Source organism: Patella vulgata, chromosome 8 (genome assembly GCF_932274485.2).
Source record: "Patella vulgata chromosome 8, xgPatVulg1.2, whole genome shotgun sequence".
NCBI lineage: Eukaryota > Metazoa > Mollusca > Gastropoda > Patellidae > Patella > Patella vulgata.
Window position 1 is genome coordinate 13,756,948 of NC_065886.2, and position 21,155 is coordinate 13,778,102.

The window sequence follows — 21,155 nt, forward strand, 5'->3', positions numbered from 1 at the left end:
AATCGATAATCTTTAGAAACATTAACAATTAGATAGAAAAAGTTAACAATTGAAATAATAATTATTAACACAATTTTCAAAATTTTTAAAAATCTCAAATTGTTGAAGATCTACAAAAATATATCTTAAAACTTTCGTTTTTATTTTGCATCATCTAAAGTTAACTTTTTCTATCTCTTCATTACAAACACCACATCTCCATAAAAGCCATACAAGAAATGCCACCTACCTAAAGTTTTAGCTCGGACTCGTTCACTGTACATGCCATCCCCATATTCATTTCTTGATAAAACCATGAATTCATACAGGGTGTCAGGGTTCAGGGCATACAGGGTAAAGGTCATTGAATTTTGAGGGACTTGAATCGTCTGCCATGTGCTCCAGTCATTACTTAGGTAACGAAACCTGAAAATAATAATAAACATAAAAAGTGTGAACAACATTTGAGGTATTGCCAATACCTTGCAAAATACCATATTGTGAAGATGAATCAGTCCAAATTGTTCCTTTCTGTTCAATATTTACACTTATGATGAAATGAAAATCTTATAACATTCAGCATTCCTTTTAAAACCATATAAAGAAGCTGGTGCCACCTGTGAGTGATAACAATTTGTACATGTTACCATTTTTTTTCTCTTCTTAACACAATTTTCATATCAGCCCAACAGGCATCACCAAATAATGAAAAAATCTGGGTAAAAAATCTGTTGCTGGACTGTTTGTATGTTCCAACTCTAATACTTTCTACGAATTTCAAAATAAGAGTTGATTCCCTTGTAAAAAAAAACTGTTGGAAGTAGACGTTGTTCCAGCAGAGAAAAGAATAAATATAATCCGTGCTCTTATAAATGTGGTGGGCTTAACCCCAAACCAGAATCAAAATATGATTGGTTTGTTTGTTTGATTGACAGTGGTTGTTTGATTGATTGACAGTTATCAGCATGTCATAACCATGAAACTTACCATAAAACATAATATTGTGGACTTCCACCATCATAGGCTGGTTCCCAACTAACACGTGCAGAAAACAAACTGGTTACTACGGTAACATTATCAGGTGCATGAGGAGTTGTATCTGTAAAATATCAAGCAGGATTCTTTAATGAAATAGTTTCAGATCAGTGAGTCAGTGCAATATGCACTTTGCCACTGTGGCTTTTAGTGTAACTAACATGACAAACACATTGCTTTGTACAGTTCTCAGTCTCGACCGATTAAGCTATTAACAGAAATATGTAAACTCAATCATTTTGGCGTGTATGTGAATTTGTCAACCTTATTTTGAAATGAAAATGTCTTCTGGCTAGATATATAATTTTTTCCAGCAGGCTTCTTAACATGCCTCCAAGCTTCCAAGTATCTGGCTTTTAGAACCAGGAACTAGTCCCCAATTGCTACTCATTTTGTTCTTCTTCTTATCGTATATGCGACGCTCTTCAAAAAAAGTCTGAGGCTCCACCAATTCAATGATGGATAATTGTGCATTGATCGATGAACTTTGATTTTCGATATGCCGCCACAATTCCAAAATGGCTGTGAAGACGTCATGCTTAGTTCCTTGTCCATATAGTAAGCCTTTACCCAATGAGCATAGCCACCAGAAGTGTCATTTGAACCTACTGTCAATTAAGCAATAAAATATGAACTTACTCATTATGCGTACTTCTGTAACAGCTACTATAGTTGCTATATCATTTGTAGCCATACATTCATAAAAGCCATGATCTTCTTTTACCAGATTTCTTATAGTCAGATTACCAGCATTTATTTGTATTCTATCACTCCTTTCAAACTGACCTTTTGACTAAAATGGTAAAATACAAAAATTGAAATCATTATGAATTATATTTGCCATGTACATTTACATACATATTTGTGTTGTGTTGTCTGTACATTAGCACTGGCGGCTACTTTTTGGCTGTCCAAGTCTAATATTTGATGTATACACAGGCAGCTCGAGCTGTCGAGTGACATAGGCCTAGAAGTGTTGCACTACCACTTTCAGTTTTGGGATTATGCATCTTCAGTAGCACGAGCCAGCGAGTAACCTAGGCCTAGAAGCGTTCCACTACAACTGTTAGTTTTGGAGTTATCCGTCTTCGTTTTTATAAAACTCATATAAAGAAGTATCAGAGGGCTCTACCCATGCAACCCAGGTAAACAGCTAGTTAAATTATGCAAGCCTGGACATATGGCAACTGTCACAGACCGTCAGACACAAATTATCACACAACGTATATATTATCATAGATTGTGTGATAATTTGTGCTTGACAAAGTTTGTGACAGATGCCTTATGTCCAGGCTTGAACCTATGGTAAACAACTAGTGAACTTATGGTAACTTACCTTCTTCCATGATACAACTGGTGTTGGATTACCGGATGCTTTACACAACATAGATACAGTTTCACCTGTCTGTTTTAAATATAAAGCTGGAGGACGGACAGTAAAATATGGTGGATCTGAAATTTACATCAAGTTCAATTAATTCAGTAAAAAAATCTGTGTATTTATTTCACAACACAGTTTTCCCTCTAAAAGTCAACAAAATATTTGCACATTAAGACTTGCTAAAATTATAAGTGAAAATGAAAATGAAATGAAATGGGGTTTAACGTCCTACTGTTTTGCTCCGAACTGGGCTAATGAAGACGGGCATACGCCATACAGTGTGCTATGAGGGAAATTTTGCCCGGACAGCGGCACTACGGCCTACTCTTATATCGAATTCCAACTGTCAAGGGATCTTTTACGTGCACGCCAATGTGTACACAGGACCTCGGTTTTTCGTCTCATCCGAATGACTAGACAGCTTTCCTTGTCAGGCCCTCCGGAAAATTATAAGTAAATCAAAGTCTTTATCCCCCATGTTCAAATTAATATTCTGTCAGTTTAACTTTGGAGAATAATATTAAGTTCTAATAAAGCGCTAGACTCAAATAGTCCTAAAAATGGCTTATATGGACATTTAAATAGGCAGGTTTCGAGTTATTTGAAGATGCTGTTAGATTGGGACATTTCTAGTTTTAATGGGAGAGAGTTCCATTCATGTGTTGCATCATAGACAAATGACCTGCAACCTAATGACTTCAGATTATAACTTAGAATATGTTTCGAAAACAAAAACAAATAACCAACAAAAAAGAAAGGTGAGACGGAATAAAATGTCCAAAAAGTAAACATTTTTCACACCAAACCCAAACTTAAAACCTTTATAAAGACAAGTGAAATTTTTATAAAATATAGATAGCACCATTCTCTTTAAAGGAAGCAAAATGATGTAATGCAGATCAGAATCTACCAACAGCATTGAAAATTGCATTGAAACCACATTTGAGAGGGGAGTGCAAAAACATTAAATTGAAGATGCGAAGCTTGTCATTACATCCCCTTCACCTATCCCTTAGAATAAATTTCTCAGCAGCATCAATACTTTGGTCATTTTGAGAATAATTTAAGGTCATTTTTGTGATTTGTATGGTTATATATGTCCGATGCCTGAGGAGGAATTTGGCTATAACTAACCACCAACATACATATTAATCAGAATAAGATGTCTACATAATATCTTCATTATAATATTAAGTCTTACCAGTAGCCTCTGCCATAACAATAAGAAAGCATTAAATAAAATATTACAAAATACACAAAAACAGTTAAATTATTTAAACATAGGTCAATAATGGGTAAAAGCTTAACAGATAAACATGTGGTAAATGGGTTTTTCCACTATTCGGGTGGCAATAGGTTAGATACATTCAATATATATTCAAAAACATATCTAATTTAAAAATCCTATATCATTAATATTAAAACAGTAATTGCTAGATTACATAGCAAATAAAAATGAATGGAAAGGCAACTATCAATACTTCCATCACATTAAATATATATTGGGGTTTGTTAATATAAGAAACTTCAGGTAGGAAATTGGAACATGAACACACAAGAGTTGATCAGACAAATCACAAGTACATGTACATGTATATTACATATAAACAAACAGAGACACCAACAAAATCAATTTTTAAAAAAAATGATCAGAATAAAGAAAAAAATTTAAAAATGTACATAAATATTTGTCAGAGTGGACAGAAACAAAGAAAAAAATCAACTGCTAAGGTACGATTCTGCTACTAATATGTCTCAAGAATATCCCATTGTTAAGAGTGTTCATGGAGCGAAACAAGTATAAGTCTACCATGTACCAGGAACCAAGTATGAGATCATCACAGTTATCTTGGACTTATGACATGTTGGCACAAATCGATGCACAATTGTCTAAGGAACATACATGACTAGTTTTCAGCTTTTTGTGAACATTACCCTCAAAAGCAAGGATAAGATGACTAGTATCTGGTCCAAAAAATCAAAAACAGTTTAAATGGAATGTTCATAGGTTCACCTTACGAAGGAGTGATTGGGGAGTTTAGTGGTCTGGATTAAGCAACACAAACAGATATAGTGGACTGGATATAGAAACATATACACAGATATAGTGGACTGGATATAGCAACATATAAACAGATATAGTGGACTGGATATAGAAACATATACACAGATATAGTGGACTGGATATAGCAACATATACACAGATATAGTGGACTGAATATAGCAACATATTCACAGATATAGTGGACTGGATATAGCAACATATACACAGATATAGTGGACTGGATATAGCAACATATACACAGATATAGTGGACTGGATATAGCAACATATACACAGATATAGTGGACTGGATATAGCAACATATAAACAGATATAGTGGACTGGATATAGCAACATATACACAGATATAGTGGACTGGATATAGCAACATATACACAGATATCGTGGACTGTATATGGCAACATATACACATATATACTGGACTGGATATAGCAACATATACACAGATATAGTGGATTGGATATAGCAACATATACACAGATATAGTGGACTGTATATGGCAACATATACACATATATACTGGAATGAGTATATCAACAGATACACAGATGTAGTGAACTGGGTATAGCAAAATTTACACAGACAACCAACAACAACTTTACTAAACACTGAACGACATCCTACATGGTAACTGAATAACAATGACACACAAAAACAATGGCTGAACCATACACCTTTCAATTTAACATGGTAACTGAATAATACTGGGCACAAAACTAAAAACAAGGCCAAATTGTAATGTGGCAACCAAATAACAAATGACACAAACAGTTGGTAACAAATATAACAAATACAAAATAACAAATACCAACGCATTCAATATGCAGATGGTAATATAACAGATGCAATCAACGAATGTGTGGAACATTTTTATAACAGAATAATTTCATTTTTCTTGAAGTTTGTATTTTACCTGCCGATTTCCATTTAGTTTCTATTTTCATTTCTTAAACTGACTTACATTTGTTGGCTGAACAAAGTTTTCCAACAAAAGTTAGCCGGCGTGCGTTGGATTTCATCGCGAACATTTGTTGGTCGAACAACATTCGCGAGATCAAACTTGTTTCGCTAACGATCACATGGTACAGAAATGGCTGACATGACCATTTTGTTACCACATGAGGTTTGGGTCATTCAAGTGACATCAACGTCAGTCTCTTTTGAACAAATGTTGGTCGTTGGTGTTAGACAGAAATTTAAAAAAGGTATAAAACTTTTGCTTTGTTAGTTGGTTTAGGCTGGGCTTTAGCAATCATCTTAATTAATTTACCCATTGCATAAAGAGTCTTTTAAAATTTTAGTTTATTAAATTAACCCTTCAAAAAATGCAAGTGGGTTTCGATAAATTGTAAGCATAATGCAAATTATGGAGATAATAAGTAAAATCTACTTTTAGAAATTCAAAATATTATACACACTAAAAAATCACATGCAACACTGAACAAGCTGCCAATCAAAGTAAATTACCAGTAATGACAAGCGTTTCTCAAATAAATAAATGTCAACAATTCTTGGAACTAGTCTCGTAAGCTTACTATCTTAAACAATGCTAGATAACAACTCATACAATGTTTATAAGTTATAATATATACGCACAATAACAACATAATACACTAACATAGCAGTTCTTCTTGTAGCATCTGTACATGCCCTGTAAAACTTTATTCTTGACCAAAAATATCTTTATTCCTCCACAACAAAGTTTTTCAATCCATGAATTGTTTAGAAAATAATGAAACTGTTTTATTAATCTTTTAGCCTTAACAGACCGCCCCAAACTGCATGAACTAGTAACAAGTTCTATAACAAGGAAAGTCACTAACATATCTCGGGCAGTATAACAGCAGCTTCGGATTGTCCAGGAATGCATCATATTAATATATCACTTTTCTCTAATCTAATGTAATGAACAGAATATGTTATTCTTTATTTTCAAGTAAAATAACTGGTCTTTATATAGCTGAATATGTGTTGGGTTTTTTTTTCGGGGAGAGGGGAATACCTTTTAAATCACATCTTTGACTAATGTGTTCAAGCACATACATGTAATGGAAGGTATTGTCAACTGGCTTATCTGGTTCATGAAAGATAATATGTGCATATTTGTCAGGTGTCTTTTTATGAACATAAAGTATATAATATACAAAACATACATGTATGACATTTGTTTTCTACTGGGTGTGTACACAAACACAACCTGTCAGTGATTCCGCCAACACAACATCATAATCTACTGAGTTACCACACTATATACATGTACTGAGTTACCACACTATATACATGTACTTTCAGACAAACACTTTCACTGGTCACATTCAGATGCCAATGAACGAGAGAGAGAGAGAGAGAGAGAGAGAGAGATATTCTGACAACACAACATCATACTACTGAGTTAACACACTATATACATGTACTTTCAGACAAACACTTTCACTGGTCACTTGCATGATGCCAATGAACCAGAGAAAGAGAGAGAGAGAGAGAGAGAGAGAGAGAGAGAGATCTAAGATGGACATATTCATTGGCTCCTTCTAAAACACAAAACTAACAAAAAAAAACATCAGGAGCTGCAATGAAAAATTCTAGTATACATGTAGATACAATGGTTCAATGGTTCACAAATCGACCAATGAACAAACAGAATACAAACATACCTCGAACGAAAACTTGTACTTGAGGTGACGTCTCACCACGACCGAGTAGACTAACGGGGGTACAGCTATAACTCCCAGAATCCCCGGATGATGCATTGAACACCACCAGTGTTCCATTATGTAAAATATTACGATTATTATTTCTATCTACTATTTGAGCATCTTTTGTCCAAATTGTGTCTGTCATAGGTGGATTAGCATCTACTGGACAATCTATTTTTTCACGAAAACCGCGGGCCCACGTTAATTGACTTGGCATTGGTAAAACTTTTGGTAAGTCTGCAAAAAAAAAATGAACAATAATATCATTTATAATTCAAATGGCATGACTTGACTAAATTACTGATTATTTAAAGTAAGAATTAAGATAGAAACTAAATAAAATAGGGTTTAATGTCTTCATTGTTTTTGCCATCCAGACAAATGAAGACAGGAATACAGCATATAATGTGTCATGAAGGAAGTGTTGCCCAGACAGCTCAACATAACCCATTTTCCAACTGTCAGATGATCTTTAATGGGCTACCAATGGTTGACACAAAAAGAATATGAAATGAAATGGGGTTTAATGTGCTACTGTTCTGATCCTATACTGGGCTAATGAAGACAGGCATACACTATACAGTGTGCTTTGAGGAAATTTTTGCCTGGGAAGCGGCACTATGGCCTAATCTTATATCGAATTCCAACTGCCAAGGGATCTTTTATGTGCACGCCAATGTATACATGGGACCTTGATTTTTCGTCCCATCCAAACGACTAGACAAGGGAAAACCACGCCGGAAAATCTTAATGAACTTTTTCGGCCAATGCAGGAATCGAACACCCGACATCCAGGCTAGCGAGTCAGCGTCTTACCCACTTAGCCACAGTGGCTCACACACAAAGAGAATAAATGCAGTAGGCCTATACACCATTCCAGCCACAAATGAGATGATTGCATTTTAGGTCAAAATATACAAATTTAGACTAGTCTAGTTTCCTTCAATAAAACAGTGAGACCAATGCCATCACAGTGCAATATATGCCACACATTCTAGGCCTACTCAAAATGACTGATTCATTCAGATTAGAATAAGGCCCATCAAAGGATTTTAGCCTAGATTATAAGTGGTGCTGGATTGCTTTAACCATATCCTCTCTATGTTGTCTGTAGATGATATTCAATGTTGAAAGAATTTCAGTTTGTCATATTTATTCAATTAGGCAATAATACTACCAGTCAATCTAATGTTTTTATAGGCATAAATTTGTATATCTTTAATTGAGATTTTTTATGAGTTATTGATAGTTTTTATTCATTTATTATTATATATATACTATATATATACTATGTGTAGTACGCTCATGTAAAGACGGTTGAGACAATTTGTGTGTAACGGTCTATAAAAAAATATATATTATTATTATTATTATTGTACATACGGAATTGACTCATACGTGGACAGTTGCATTCTTTAGGGACACAACATTCCCAATATTGTAGGGGAATAAAAATATCCCACATGACAATCAGAGACTCTGATATATCCAACTTACATGTTACATTTAAAAATGCTGCAGCTTCATCCTCCCCTATACCGTTACTAGGACGACACAGAAACCATCCCATATCACCCTTGACAACAGAAGATATTAACAAACTTCCATCAGTACTTATGCTTATTCTTCCAGCCTCGAAACCAGATAATGTGCGTACGTCTATTCCATCTTTAAACCAGTAATAGGTAATATTATTTGGGTATGCCTCAGCACCACACGAAAACTGTATCCTCTGACCCAAAATGGCTGTCATATTTCTTGGGGACAGCATAATATATGGACCACCTGAAAAGACAAAATATTCCATGGATTAAGTAGTGGGTCCTCAAGATATCTAAAAGTGATCAAGGGCATTAACTGCAAAAGATTATCAGCAATTATTCAAAATCAATATGTTTCTTTGTCTCATGGACATACTAAACAATGCAAGCCAATTGGATGTCTCATGCTGCTGGGAGCCGTTGCGGACACGACTTTACACCGAAAACCACTTCTACAGTGTATAAAACAGTAAATTGTCTGCAGATGTACCTGAGGAGAATATTAAGTCCATGCACTTCGATAGTCTTCTTTTTTATAATAAGATTGTAGGGCAACAAATGATTGTTTGATACAGATTTATTTTTCAATAGATCTTTCCTTGAATGAGAGTAATTAGACCCCAATAATAATAATACATGTTATTAAAAGTCAAGTGTCAGCAGTTTTAATGCCTATTTTAAAAGTGTGAGAATTGTTTTTATTATGGATCTGTTTGATGAATTCTTATTACAAATGATGTACACTTCCAGGGATCTAAATGTACATGTCCCCCTATAAAGCGGTTACTTCTATGATACTTGCAATCCTCTTTCAATAAATATTACTATAAATAGAAATACTCAACACCTATATATTTGTTCGAGGACCAAAATCACAAGCACAAATAAATCAGTCAAATATGAAATGTAGCACATTTTTTTTTTTGCATATACATATACAACTACATAGCTTTTATGAGCAATGTTTTCTCTCGCCCTCTAATCCCCTTTCATGTAAATGAACTAATCTAGTGACCTGAAGGGTCATAATTCTGTCAATCAAAGAATACACAGTTCAGTAGGTCTTACCTACAATGGGCATGTTAATAATAACAGAGAAAGTTTGGTGAGAAAATAATTTAGATGATTATGCACATGCTAAGCATACATACAGCAACAATGGACCAGTAATGTCAGTTTTTTTCTGTCTATGAATTCAGGTATAAAAACTAATATAGTTTAACAAAGGTTTACAGATTCAGACACGTTTAGTAGATTATTATTCTGTGTGAACTGTTTTGTTCCTTGATTATTAATCACATGTAAATAAACGACCATAAAATTGGACAACAATACCACTTCATGATTCATAATAATGAACTGAATATCTAATATTGAAGACACTAAGATTAGATTTATGCAGGAAGTTTAATCATTTATACAAATAATCTAATATTCACATTCAAATAAATTGACATTTAAATATTTTTCATGACTATATGAATTTATTTAATCTAATTTTTGTCTTAAATACAGAATATTTAATATATTAATTCAATAAAATCCATTAATATTCAAAATTATGTTTGATTGATTTATAATTTGTAGGAATCCGTAAATTCACTAAAAGATATCCAAAGATTCATTATGTGCATGTATTCAGATTTTCAAATAACCAATATTGATTTTAAATATTTTAATAGTAAAACGAGCATTTGATGTTACTACTAAAAGTAAACTAGATGAAATGTGGCAGAAGAAAAATAGCCATTTTCCTTCAATTTATCTAATATGAAAACTGAAAAGTGTTCCTTAACTGTAACTTATCATAAGCAATCAAAGAAAGAATCTCTGATAATATCTTGGCCTAGATGTTCATGGACAGAAGCAATTACAAGAATTCAACATTAACTAGTTTTGTGGTTATAATTTAGGAAATGGCTTATATTAATAACTATGCAAATCTGTTTTTGCCAAAGTTTTCTTTTTAGAGCATCTGATAGCTAACAATTTATGTTGGTATACAAACACTAAGAGCATGTCACATGTGATGTCAAGAAACAAACCATAATGTCATCAAAACAGCTTACTCTTTGTATAACAGCTGAGAAGAACACATAGTTAACAATGTTTCTTGTATGTTGTATATATATAACCTACATATTACATTTTCTAGAACACCTGATACCACTTCCATTTATTTGGGAAGAACACACAGCTAACCATCTTTGTTGTATGCTGCATATAAAGACTATATGTATTTAACTTAAGTCATGTTTGATGTGAAGGATGGAGACAAGGATGTCATCAAGACAGGTTCTATACAAACATCGAACCCACCCATTGATTGGGGCTTGCCAAGAATTTATCCTATTGTTTGGACCCAACATTAACACTCCAGTCTTTGGATGTGACAATATGTCCATTTTCTCGACTAACGCAAATATAACGTTTTTACTACACTTGCATAAAAAGCTAAGTGACCAGACGCCGACGACCATGTCCGTCTGTTTCTACCTAATGGCTACAGATTAAATTAAAGACACCAAACTAAGCTGGAAACTAATCTTTATCATGTCCATGGCTCTTTAAAAATGCAGATAGGGGTTTGGTCAGCAATGCAAACAGTCACTCCCTTCTTGTAATACCTGAGCTGTTTCTCAAGTTTATGGCAAATTCACACAACTAAGATATGTTTTTTTGTAGTAATAAACAATGGTTTAGACTTAAAACTCAATTAGTAAGTGCAGGAGAACCGCACACACTACATGCAAAACAAAACCAATAAGACAAAGCTGTGAACAAGACAAACTACACAAAACGAACAAAACTCAAAATGAAACCTAAATTAAAACACTAATTGAAGATTTACTTAGAACTTCCACTCAAATCTGACTGATTCAGAGAAAAGTACCCATGATTAATCTAGTAAGAGAGATAAGAAGATTAATGTTAACTAATCCAGGATATAGTACTTGAGGCCCAGGAAACAGGTACTCTTATGTCAAGTGGATTCTTTCTTGATATGAGATACACTTAATTGCTAAAGAGAGTTTGATATTACTAAAACAGATATCACCTAAGAAATATTTTTCAGTACAAAAAGAAAAGTTATTTTTCAGTACAAAAAGAAATGTTAATACAAAAAAGAAAAGTTATTTTTCATTACAAAAAGAAAAGTTATTTTTCATTACAAAAAGAAATATTTTTCAATACAAAAAGAAATTCAGTACAAAAAGACATTTCTTCAGACTGTGTGTGTCCAAAATTAATAATTTAATTAAGATAAACATGTAATTGTTTCATTAAAATCACCAAAGAGTAACGGTAGTAACCTTGTAGTAGATGTCTACCTGTTTCCTGTATTCTCATTTTAGAACAATTTTAAGTGTTCAGAAAAAAGAATTGCGTTTAACATCCTCCTTTTCTACACCAGCCAGGTTAAAGAAGGTGTCATGGCCTACTCTTTATTTTGAATTCCAACCGTGAAGGGTTATTGTATTGTTCGAAATACATCGGCCAAAAAGCAAACAAAATCGTATTATGACCAGTTTGAACAAACTGTGTAATTTTATTATAGTGTTAGCTATCGTAAGACAACTCTATGATTAACAATTCAAACACATTATATGTGCTTAGTTAACTTTATCAAAGAAAAGGTGAGTAAATTATTTATTGAACTATTAAAATAGAATAATATTTGGTCAGGTTTCTTCTACTTCTGTTTAAACATATCCAAATAAACAATAAATCTATCAAAGACATTGCTCGTCAATTGTGGTTTGCTAGTCGTGGTAGAGTCTTGTGTCAATGTAGACGGTCTATATGGCGAGAACGGTATATCAACTCTCTGGTATAAAGAGTAACTAAGTGGTCTACTTTACATTACAGTAATATTTACACAGTAATTAGTCGATCTGTGTTTATAGACAACGCTACTGGACAATCAAGTCTTTGCATTCATATGACCAGTACAAACAGAATACATGTACATGGTAAACTAAATATATGAAAAGTAAAAATCATTAGCATGTATGTGCAATATATTTGGGGAATTTTCAGGTGAAAGTGTGGTAAATGTCATTTCACATGAGCTTTTTAGTGACAGAATTTCATAGATAACTGTTTAAAAATATCTGAGTGAAACAAAAGACTTCGCGCTCTCCCGAATTGAACCAATCCGACATATTTGTAACCAGAAATCTTCCCAAGTATATACTAACCAAAATCAATGAGACTGATGATATTAATAGTTTTGGTAAATCATTCTACCTTCTTACATTGTACTTATCATCAACCCTGTTGACATTTTTCTAAGATTAACAAGTTAACAACTGATGGTTAGCGTGCGCGCGCTGTATAATAAAGTCTGTCATTGAGTCGACTGGCGTGGTTTCGAATCCCTGGTTGTACGTGACAAGGAGTAGGGTCGCCTGTCCAACCTCGTGGGTTTTCTCCGGGTCCTCCGGTTTCCTCCCTCTGCTAAAGACCCCTATGCGCAAGCAAATTATTGAAATAAAATTAAACCATATGCTAGTCCCGAAATGACCTAGTTGTGTCGAGTGGACGTTAAACCCCATTTCTCTCTCTCTCTCTCTAACAACTGATGACGGAGAGTAGATGATGTACAGAAATACCAAAAGACAATCATTCAGAAAGTCTGATTAAACGTAGAATGCAGACTGCAGAGCTCTCATTCAAAATTTCCAGCCTGTCAATTTCACTGCCAATCAGTCAAGACAAGTAAAGAGGACTGGAATGAGTGGCCTGTTGTAATATAACATTAGGTGGATATATCAGTGCATTCAAATACAACAATTTCAATCATCATAACAATCTGGGGACATAGCTAAGATACCTTTGGAAACATGGCTAAACCACACTATTTGGAGAGAGAGAAAGAGAGAGAGAGAAAGAGAGAGATAGAAATGGGGTTTAACATCCACTTGGCACAAACTAGGTCATTTCGGGACTAACATATGGTTCAATTTTATTTCCATAATTAGCTTGCGCGTAGGGGTCTTTAGCAGTGGGAGGAAACCGGAGAAAACCCACGAGGTTGGACAGGCGACCCTACTCCTTGTCACGTACAACCGGGGAATCGAAACCACGTCAGTTGACTCAATGACAGACCGTATGATACACAGCGCAGGTGCTAACCATTCAGCCATCCAATCACACTATTTGGGAAAAGACATAACAGGCTTACTTCCCTACAATAAATGTGAACCATAGTAGAATGCCTGTTATAATGTAACATTTGATGGATATCATGTTGGATTTCAGATATATCAAGACAATTTGGGGACATAGCTAAAAGTTAATCGGGAACTTCATTGTCTAAAGTAGCTGGACAGACATTAAACTCCATTTCATTTAACTTCTAACCAACACAATTTGAGAATGAAAATAATACTTATGCTCCCAACAATAAATTTGATAATTTTCATTCCTTAAAAAAACTTTGTTATGCCTGTGAGCGGTTAGGAACCCGGACCCATATCCATTGAAACAAACAAATAAGGTAAATGGTCATAACCCTTTAACACCTGTGTGACAATTCACCAAGATATATGGGACATAGAGTTGAAACTGACCACAAGCCAAACCAGGTGTCCATTACATGATAACAATATAGCCTGTATATAAACTAGTAGATAAAAACATGATATGTATATGTATATATGTGGTGTCTATTACATATGTGATAGCGAAGGGTATGTATGGAATGTGTCAGATTATCCTTTAAAGAGTTTTTACTTACTATTTACCTTTTTCTAATGATTCACCATCAATTTGGACTGAGTCTATTATATTTTTTTTATGATAATAAAGGGAAGAAATCCCCACTAAATCAATCGATGTCCATGGAAAGATATCAAAATCAGATCCTAACATACATGTACATGGTATTTTTTAATTTTTTATATGTGTTAAAAGTCTGTAGTGATCAATAATAATTTAAGTTTCCATCTGAGTTATATACATAATGTCCATTCAACAAAAATAAGGAACTTGTACATGCTATATCTCTATTTTAATAATTTGCTTGCATTTTTTAAGTTATACAATCACTAGTTTTATTCTAAAAGCACAAGAAAGAGAGAAGGCAAGCCTAAAGCTTTGGAATCAATGGCAGACCTTTAAAGTGACCATCTTATTTTTAACCTTGATGTTCTGTGTTTGGACTGATATGACTCTACAAAACCATTAAAATAACACCAAGAATACTTTGATATAAGTTATCCTTTTGCAATGTGATCCCTTAAAATAAGTCATCAAAATACCAGTTAACAATGAAACCATTACTTATCACAAACCACAGTTTTCACTCAGAACATAAGAAGAATTCTTTCCTCTTCTTTTTTATCTAGGACAATTGTTGCAGAGTAAATAGTTTCATCTTTATCAAGGAATTTATTGTATTATCACTGTATTTCTACCATTCTTTGATACCTGACTTACTTATCATATCAATGTCACGATACAGCTGTAGGACAAACATGTACAAACTTTAAAATGGGCAAAACAAATGGTCTTATATTTCAAGTTCAAAATATGAAATCAGAAGCAAAGTGTTACTAAAACTTTATATATTCACAACGGTGAAAAAAACTAAAGCCCCAACATGTCAGATAAAAAGTTACAATTAGATTTTAAGGCCATACACAATCAAAAACACATTTATTTGAAACCAATTCTAAGTCAAAAAAGAAAACAGTTTCATATTTCAGTTCAAAATATGAAATCAGAAAAAAAGTATGAATATTTCTTTATATATTCACAACGGAAAAATAAGATCTTTAAAAAAAAAACTACAACCCTAACATGTCAGAATAAATGTTAAATCTTGAATCTATACACAATCAAAAGTACTTTTTTTTTATTATACAATTATAAGAAAAGTTTTTGTTATTCAAATTTAGGTTTCTATTTATTCCACACCACCTCCTTTATTTCTCTGAGACAAATATGGTAATAACAATCCTTTTTGTGGAGGGTTAGGGTTAGGGCTAACCCTAACCTCCTCCTCATTCATTATAAGGATCTTTTTATACCCAGATCTGATGTACTTAATTACATAATAATAACAAGTCCTTACATTCATATAGTAGATATTTTTCACTTTGAAACTATATGTGAATGATCTGATAGTAGAGGTGAAACGGTTGCCGTAAAATCTTAAAACAAGATCAAATATAACCTTTTATATCTATCAAAATATACTCAACGACCCTTCAAAGTTTAAATTTGACTTGAAGTTATTTACAAAGATAAATACTTAAAGAGACGCTAAACTTTATGACTATATCTACTACATGTACAACCAATACATACATGTATATCTACTACATGTACAACCAATACATACATGTATATCTACTATATGTACAACCAATATATATGTTGTGTATCTTTGTATAATTATGTCCATGTATGTATCCTTTGTTTCATGTATATTTCTATTATTTTTATTTGTATATATGCACATAACCTTGTAAGTTTTTTTATGCAATAAAGTTTCTTCTTCTTCTATATACACATACACACAGGTATATCTACTACATATACATCCAATATATATATACATGTATATACATGTATACTACTTTAAAAATCAGTAGACATGTCACTTTTATTATCAGGGCCCTGTTTCACGAAATTTTAACTGAAGATAAAATCCAAATTCTAGAAGATACTTCAATTTTGATTGGCTAAGCACTAAAATCAATCTAATATTATCCAATCAAATTACCAAAATTTGGATTTTATCTTAGTTAAAATTTCATGAAACAGGCCCCAGGAAATGAAATGTGGTTTAACATCCTACTGTTCCACTCCTATTGGATTAATGAAGAGTGACATTCACCATACAGTGTGCTCTGAAGAAAATAATGCCCAGAGAGCAGCGCTACGGCCTACTTTTATATCAAATTTCAATTGCCAGGGATCTTTTCCACATTGACCCTTGCCAGGACCTCTGTGTTCTGCACAACTGACATAGGTGAACCACACTGGAACATCCTGATGAACTTTCTCAGCCAACATGGAGATCGAACACGGGGTCTCCAGTTTACCAAGCTCCGTACATGTACTGTAAGCACATGTAAATAAATTGAACAGTCAAATGATCATATATTGTGAGGAGGAAAGCAAGAACAGGATTTTGCCTTTTTTGAAACCAAAATTGTTAATTAAGGGATTTTGAATTTGTATCCCTTGCTAACTTTAATGTTGTGACAGTTAATATGTAAATGAAATATGGAACAATTCTATTCAGTATTTACAATATGATAAAAAGTTTATCTCCAAAACAAAAAAAGAAATGAAATGTGGTTTAACGTCTTAGTTTGACTGGGGTAATGAAGGCAGGTACAGTGTGCTATGAGGGAAATTTTGCCTGGACAGCGGCGCTAAGGTCTACTCTGATATCGAATTCCAACTGTCAGGGGATCTTTTACGTGCATGCCAATGTGGACACAGGACCTTGGTTTTTCATCCCAATCAACTCCTAGACAGCTGTCCTTGTCAGGCCCTCTGTCCTGCACTAATGACAAGGGGAAACCACGTCAGAAGATTCTGATGAACTTTCTCAGCCAACACCAAGAGCGAAATCGCGACCTCCAGGCTAGTGAGCCAGCGTCTTACCCATTTAGCCACTGTGGTTCCAATTTTCAAAACATTTTGTATCCTGTACATAAACAAGTGTTCTGTAGAATCCAACTCAAGAGATATTTTGGTTTGGTTTGATTTTTTTAAATTAATTGTTAATTGTTAATTTCAGTACATTTTAGCATTGGATTAAGTTGTAAAAAATTAGACATTTTAAGAAAACTGCATATGCCGACCCATTTTTAAATTCATTCAACAACATACAATATAGACATTAAGACATCAGACATAAATATTCAGGGACTTTTCAAATCATAAATGGAACTATTGTTTTATTAGAATCCCTGGATAACTACACATTCAGCGACAACTCTTCAAAAACTCATTTTTATCATTTATTTTTGTAACATTTCATTTTTTTCTGAGTCACATCATAAATATTTACATTGTTGAATTGGTAAAAATTGTTATTGTATTTTTAAAAATTGGACAATGGAAATTTTTGATTTTACACATGTGTCAAAACAAAACCTGTTTAATTCTAGAGTTTGTCTAAATTTGATGAGCAGTTATCTAAACAAGCGAGACCCATCTGTTTAAAAACCTGAGCATGTATAATAAGAAGGTAAATATTAATTAAAATATGTGATATGGTTTTTATGGAGCTATGTCACGTAATCAGTCATTACGAAAACAAGTTATTGGATATGTTACTTGCACACACACACACATTCAGTTAAAGTGCACATAATAATTTTAGCTAATATCCTGGTTAAAGACCTTTGCATCTTAAAGGGATATGACACTATTGACTTTCTTGTGACTTTTTTTTTAGAGTTAGTTACCCTTTACATTCAAATTAATTCTACAGTTTATTTGATCTCAATCAATTAAGAATCAGCAGAGATAAATGCATTTTAGAGGAGTTATTTTTGGCTGCATTCCGGCATGACATAAGTATGTTGTGTGCGTGCAGTGCGAAAAATAACCCATGTCTGACATCAGTAAAAGATCTGTACGCAAAACCGTTATTTAGTTTCAACTCATTTTGAAATGTACATGCGTGTGAGTAGCTTAATTTTTTTTTATTTGTCATTTAACTTTTTTTCCCAACCAAAAGGATATCTGCTTTTTATAATGGCACATTCATTCATAAAGCAGAAACCCCACAAATAATTTCGCTTACCAATCTGCTCCTTGAAACAGTTGTAGCCCTCGAGCAAGCAGTGGCCATGACTCTTGACCCGGTTTGAATACTGGCGTTTTTGGTCCTCACTTGTCAGGAGAGGTGGCAGCCACAGGGCTGACATGAGAAAGTGTGTATACTAATTTGAACAGTTGGACAACAGAAACTAGATATTGTGTTGATGAAATATTAAATTCCAATAAACAATTTTAATAATTATTCTTAGCTAATCAAACATGCCAAATACATCAGAGCAGTGGTTTCGGCTGTAAAGATATTCTGCCTCATGTATGACAACTGTCATTTCCTATCTGTTGGAGCAATCATTTAAAGTGTCATAATTGAAAAGGACGCTGTAAAGTATTCTGTAGATGTGACTGTCTTTAAATCACCTTGATATAGTGGTTACGTACACTTGTGTGCATTATTTAGTGAAAATATACAGTTTGAATTTTACCACTAATGCAGACCTATGTGAATAAATATCTAATATTCAATTTATCTTGTATATCTAGGCCATAAAAATCAACCTTGTCAGAATAATAAAGACTATCTTCTTTGTAACCTTAAATGAGACAAGAATGCGTCTAAAGGCATATATTAACTACATGTAATGTAATATGAATGCATATAAATTGATTCACATCCAATTCTTAAATATACATTATGCAAGAGCTAAATCTTTCTTTGGGCCTGAAATGTTATATAAACTATTAATTAGACATTTACTAACATGAAAAGACCTTAATCAATTCTCGACGCCACCAGCTTATGTGTCAGATTTTCACTGGATTTGTATCCGATTTGCTGCGCAAATGCTCAAATGTTGATTTAATCCAAATATGGATAATTGAGATAAATTTTTAGCATATTCCCTTTACATTATCTAGTTTTGAACTAATATAGTGAGAACTGCCAGCTCTTTATCTAATCTTCCATAATGCCCCTTTAATATATTGTGTCATTATGTCCTTAAACTACATGAGGTGGTGCCTTGATTTTAAAATGTTCATAAAGTCTTAAAGATACATTATGGTAGATTCGATAATGAGTTGGCAGTTCTCACTATAATAGTTAAAAACTAGATAACGTAAAGGCAATTTGCTGAAAATTTCATTCAAATTGATCCACTATGAACCGAAAACTAAGCGAATGAAATTTCTGCCTAGCCTCGGTCATCATTACTAAAGTCAGTACGATAAACAGCATAGTCTCGATTATCTAATCGAGAAGGAAAGTTATGCAGTAAATCAGCTCACAATCCAGTTAAGATCGAAGGCTAGTGATGCCATCTCGAGTTGATTATGGTCTGGATAAGTTAATTAATGTCTTATTAATAATTTAGATAACATTTCAAGGCTAAAGAAAGACTTGCAATAGACAGATTTAGCTCTTGCATAGTGTATGCTTAAATATTCGACAGTAACAAAACATCATTATTTATTGAAAAGGACCAATCTTGAATTCAAATTTCGTGTGTTTTATTTTGACCATAAGGGATAATATTAGGTTGGAGGTTTAGCTCCATTAAGATCAGGTTCCAAAGACTTTATACCTACAGTATATAGAATTCAAATTTTGTGGGTTTTTTTTATTTTGACTATAATATTGAGTTACATATAGGGGTTTAGCTACTTAAAGATCATGGTTTCATACGACTTCTGTATTCTAATTTGTGTTGTTAATTTTGAATATCTTGGATAACATTATGAGTGTCCAGAAGAACCTAATTTCCTATGACGTTATAAGTGGAAAGATGATTCCTGAACGATACCGGAGTATTACATTTCACATAAAAACACATTAGACTTCAATTTATCTGTTGTACAGTATCTCATTTCAATTTAAATAGCATAAAAAAAGGCTTCTATAACTTTACCTTATGAAAGAACCTATTGTGAAAAAAAAAATCTTAAACAAAAATTCAAGATTGGGCATGCCACTTCCATGAATAAAATTTTGCATAGCGATCTGTAAATATTTTAACACAGAGGCCACACCCTTTTGAATTTTTGTTTTTCGGGGGAAAATTTATCATAATTAAACTTCCTATTTCTCCAGTAAAATAATTTAAAAGCAAAATGTTCTTAGTTGTTTTCTGGAAAGCTTTTAGTTCCAATTATTTAAGTTTTGAAATTTTAACAAAACGTTGCACACAAGAATTGAGGAAGTTATTTATTGATGAAGACTCCAAAGAACTAAAATTAATTTGGTTTGGCCTAAATAGAACAGCTTATATTTCAACCCAAAAATGAATAAAACAGCTGTTATTAACAGATGCAATTTCTTCAGCACAAAACTTTTTTCCAATCTCATCATTTCTATCTCTCATTTTTTTGACTATATTCCACATTTGAAAAGACTAGCAACCATACATGTATTTTTGGCTGTGTTACATTTTTGAAGGTAAAAACCAACTTAATTGCAATTGCTCTCAATAAATTTGGCTTAGGTCCATTCATGTATGCATGTACCATACATAAACTATTGCATGCTTAATTACAGGTGTGGTAACATTATCACATCAGGTATGCAGTGTCGGACGCTCAATATTTGGTGAGAGATTTGGTTTGAAAAATCTGGGTATCACTATCAGTCAGCGCATATCTGGACCCGAATAAAACATTAAATTTTATCAGAAATAAACATGCAACCCAAAAAAACTCAAATTTATACATTTA

At 33.2% G+C, this 21,155-nt stretch overlaps 1 protein-coding gene across 4 annotated transcripts in view; it reads right to left on the reverse strand.

The window, feature by feature from the left end:
• The window catches only part of LOC126830741 (protein turtle homolog B), a 194,079-nt gene that overhangs the window by 15,453 nt on the left and 157,471 nt on the right, over positions 1 to 21,155 (reverse strand). For all 4 annotated transcript variants that reach the window (XM_050561134.2, XM_050561133.2, XM_050561135.2 and 1 more), the window contains 6 exons: positions 8,653 to 8,940; positions 7,114 to 7,392; positions 2,351 to 2,466; positions 1,654 to 1,807; positions 967 to 1,078; positions 230 to 405 (listed from right to left, as the gene is read on the reverse strand). In XM_050561134.2, the coding sequence (XP_050417091.2) occupies positions 230 to 405; positions 967 to 1,078; positions 1,654 to 1,807; positions 2,351 to 2,466; positions 7,114 to 7,392; positions 8,653 to 8,940 (1,125 nt within the window). The remainder of the gene's footprint in view (positions 1 to 229; positions 406 to 966; positions 1,079 to 1,653; positions 1,808 to 2,350; positions 2,467 to 7,113; positions 7,393 to 8,652; positions 8,941 to 21,155) is intronic.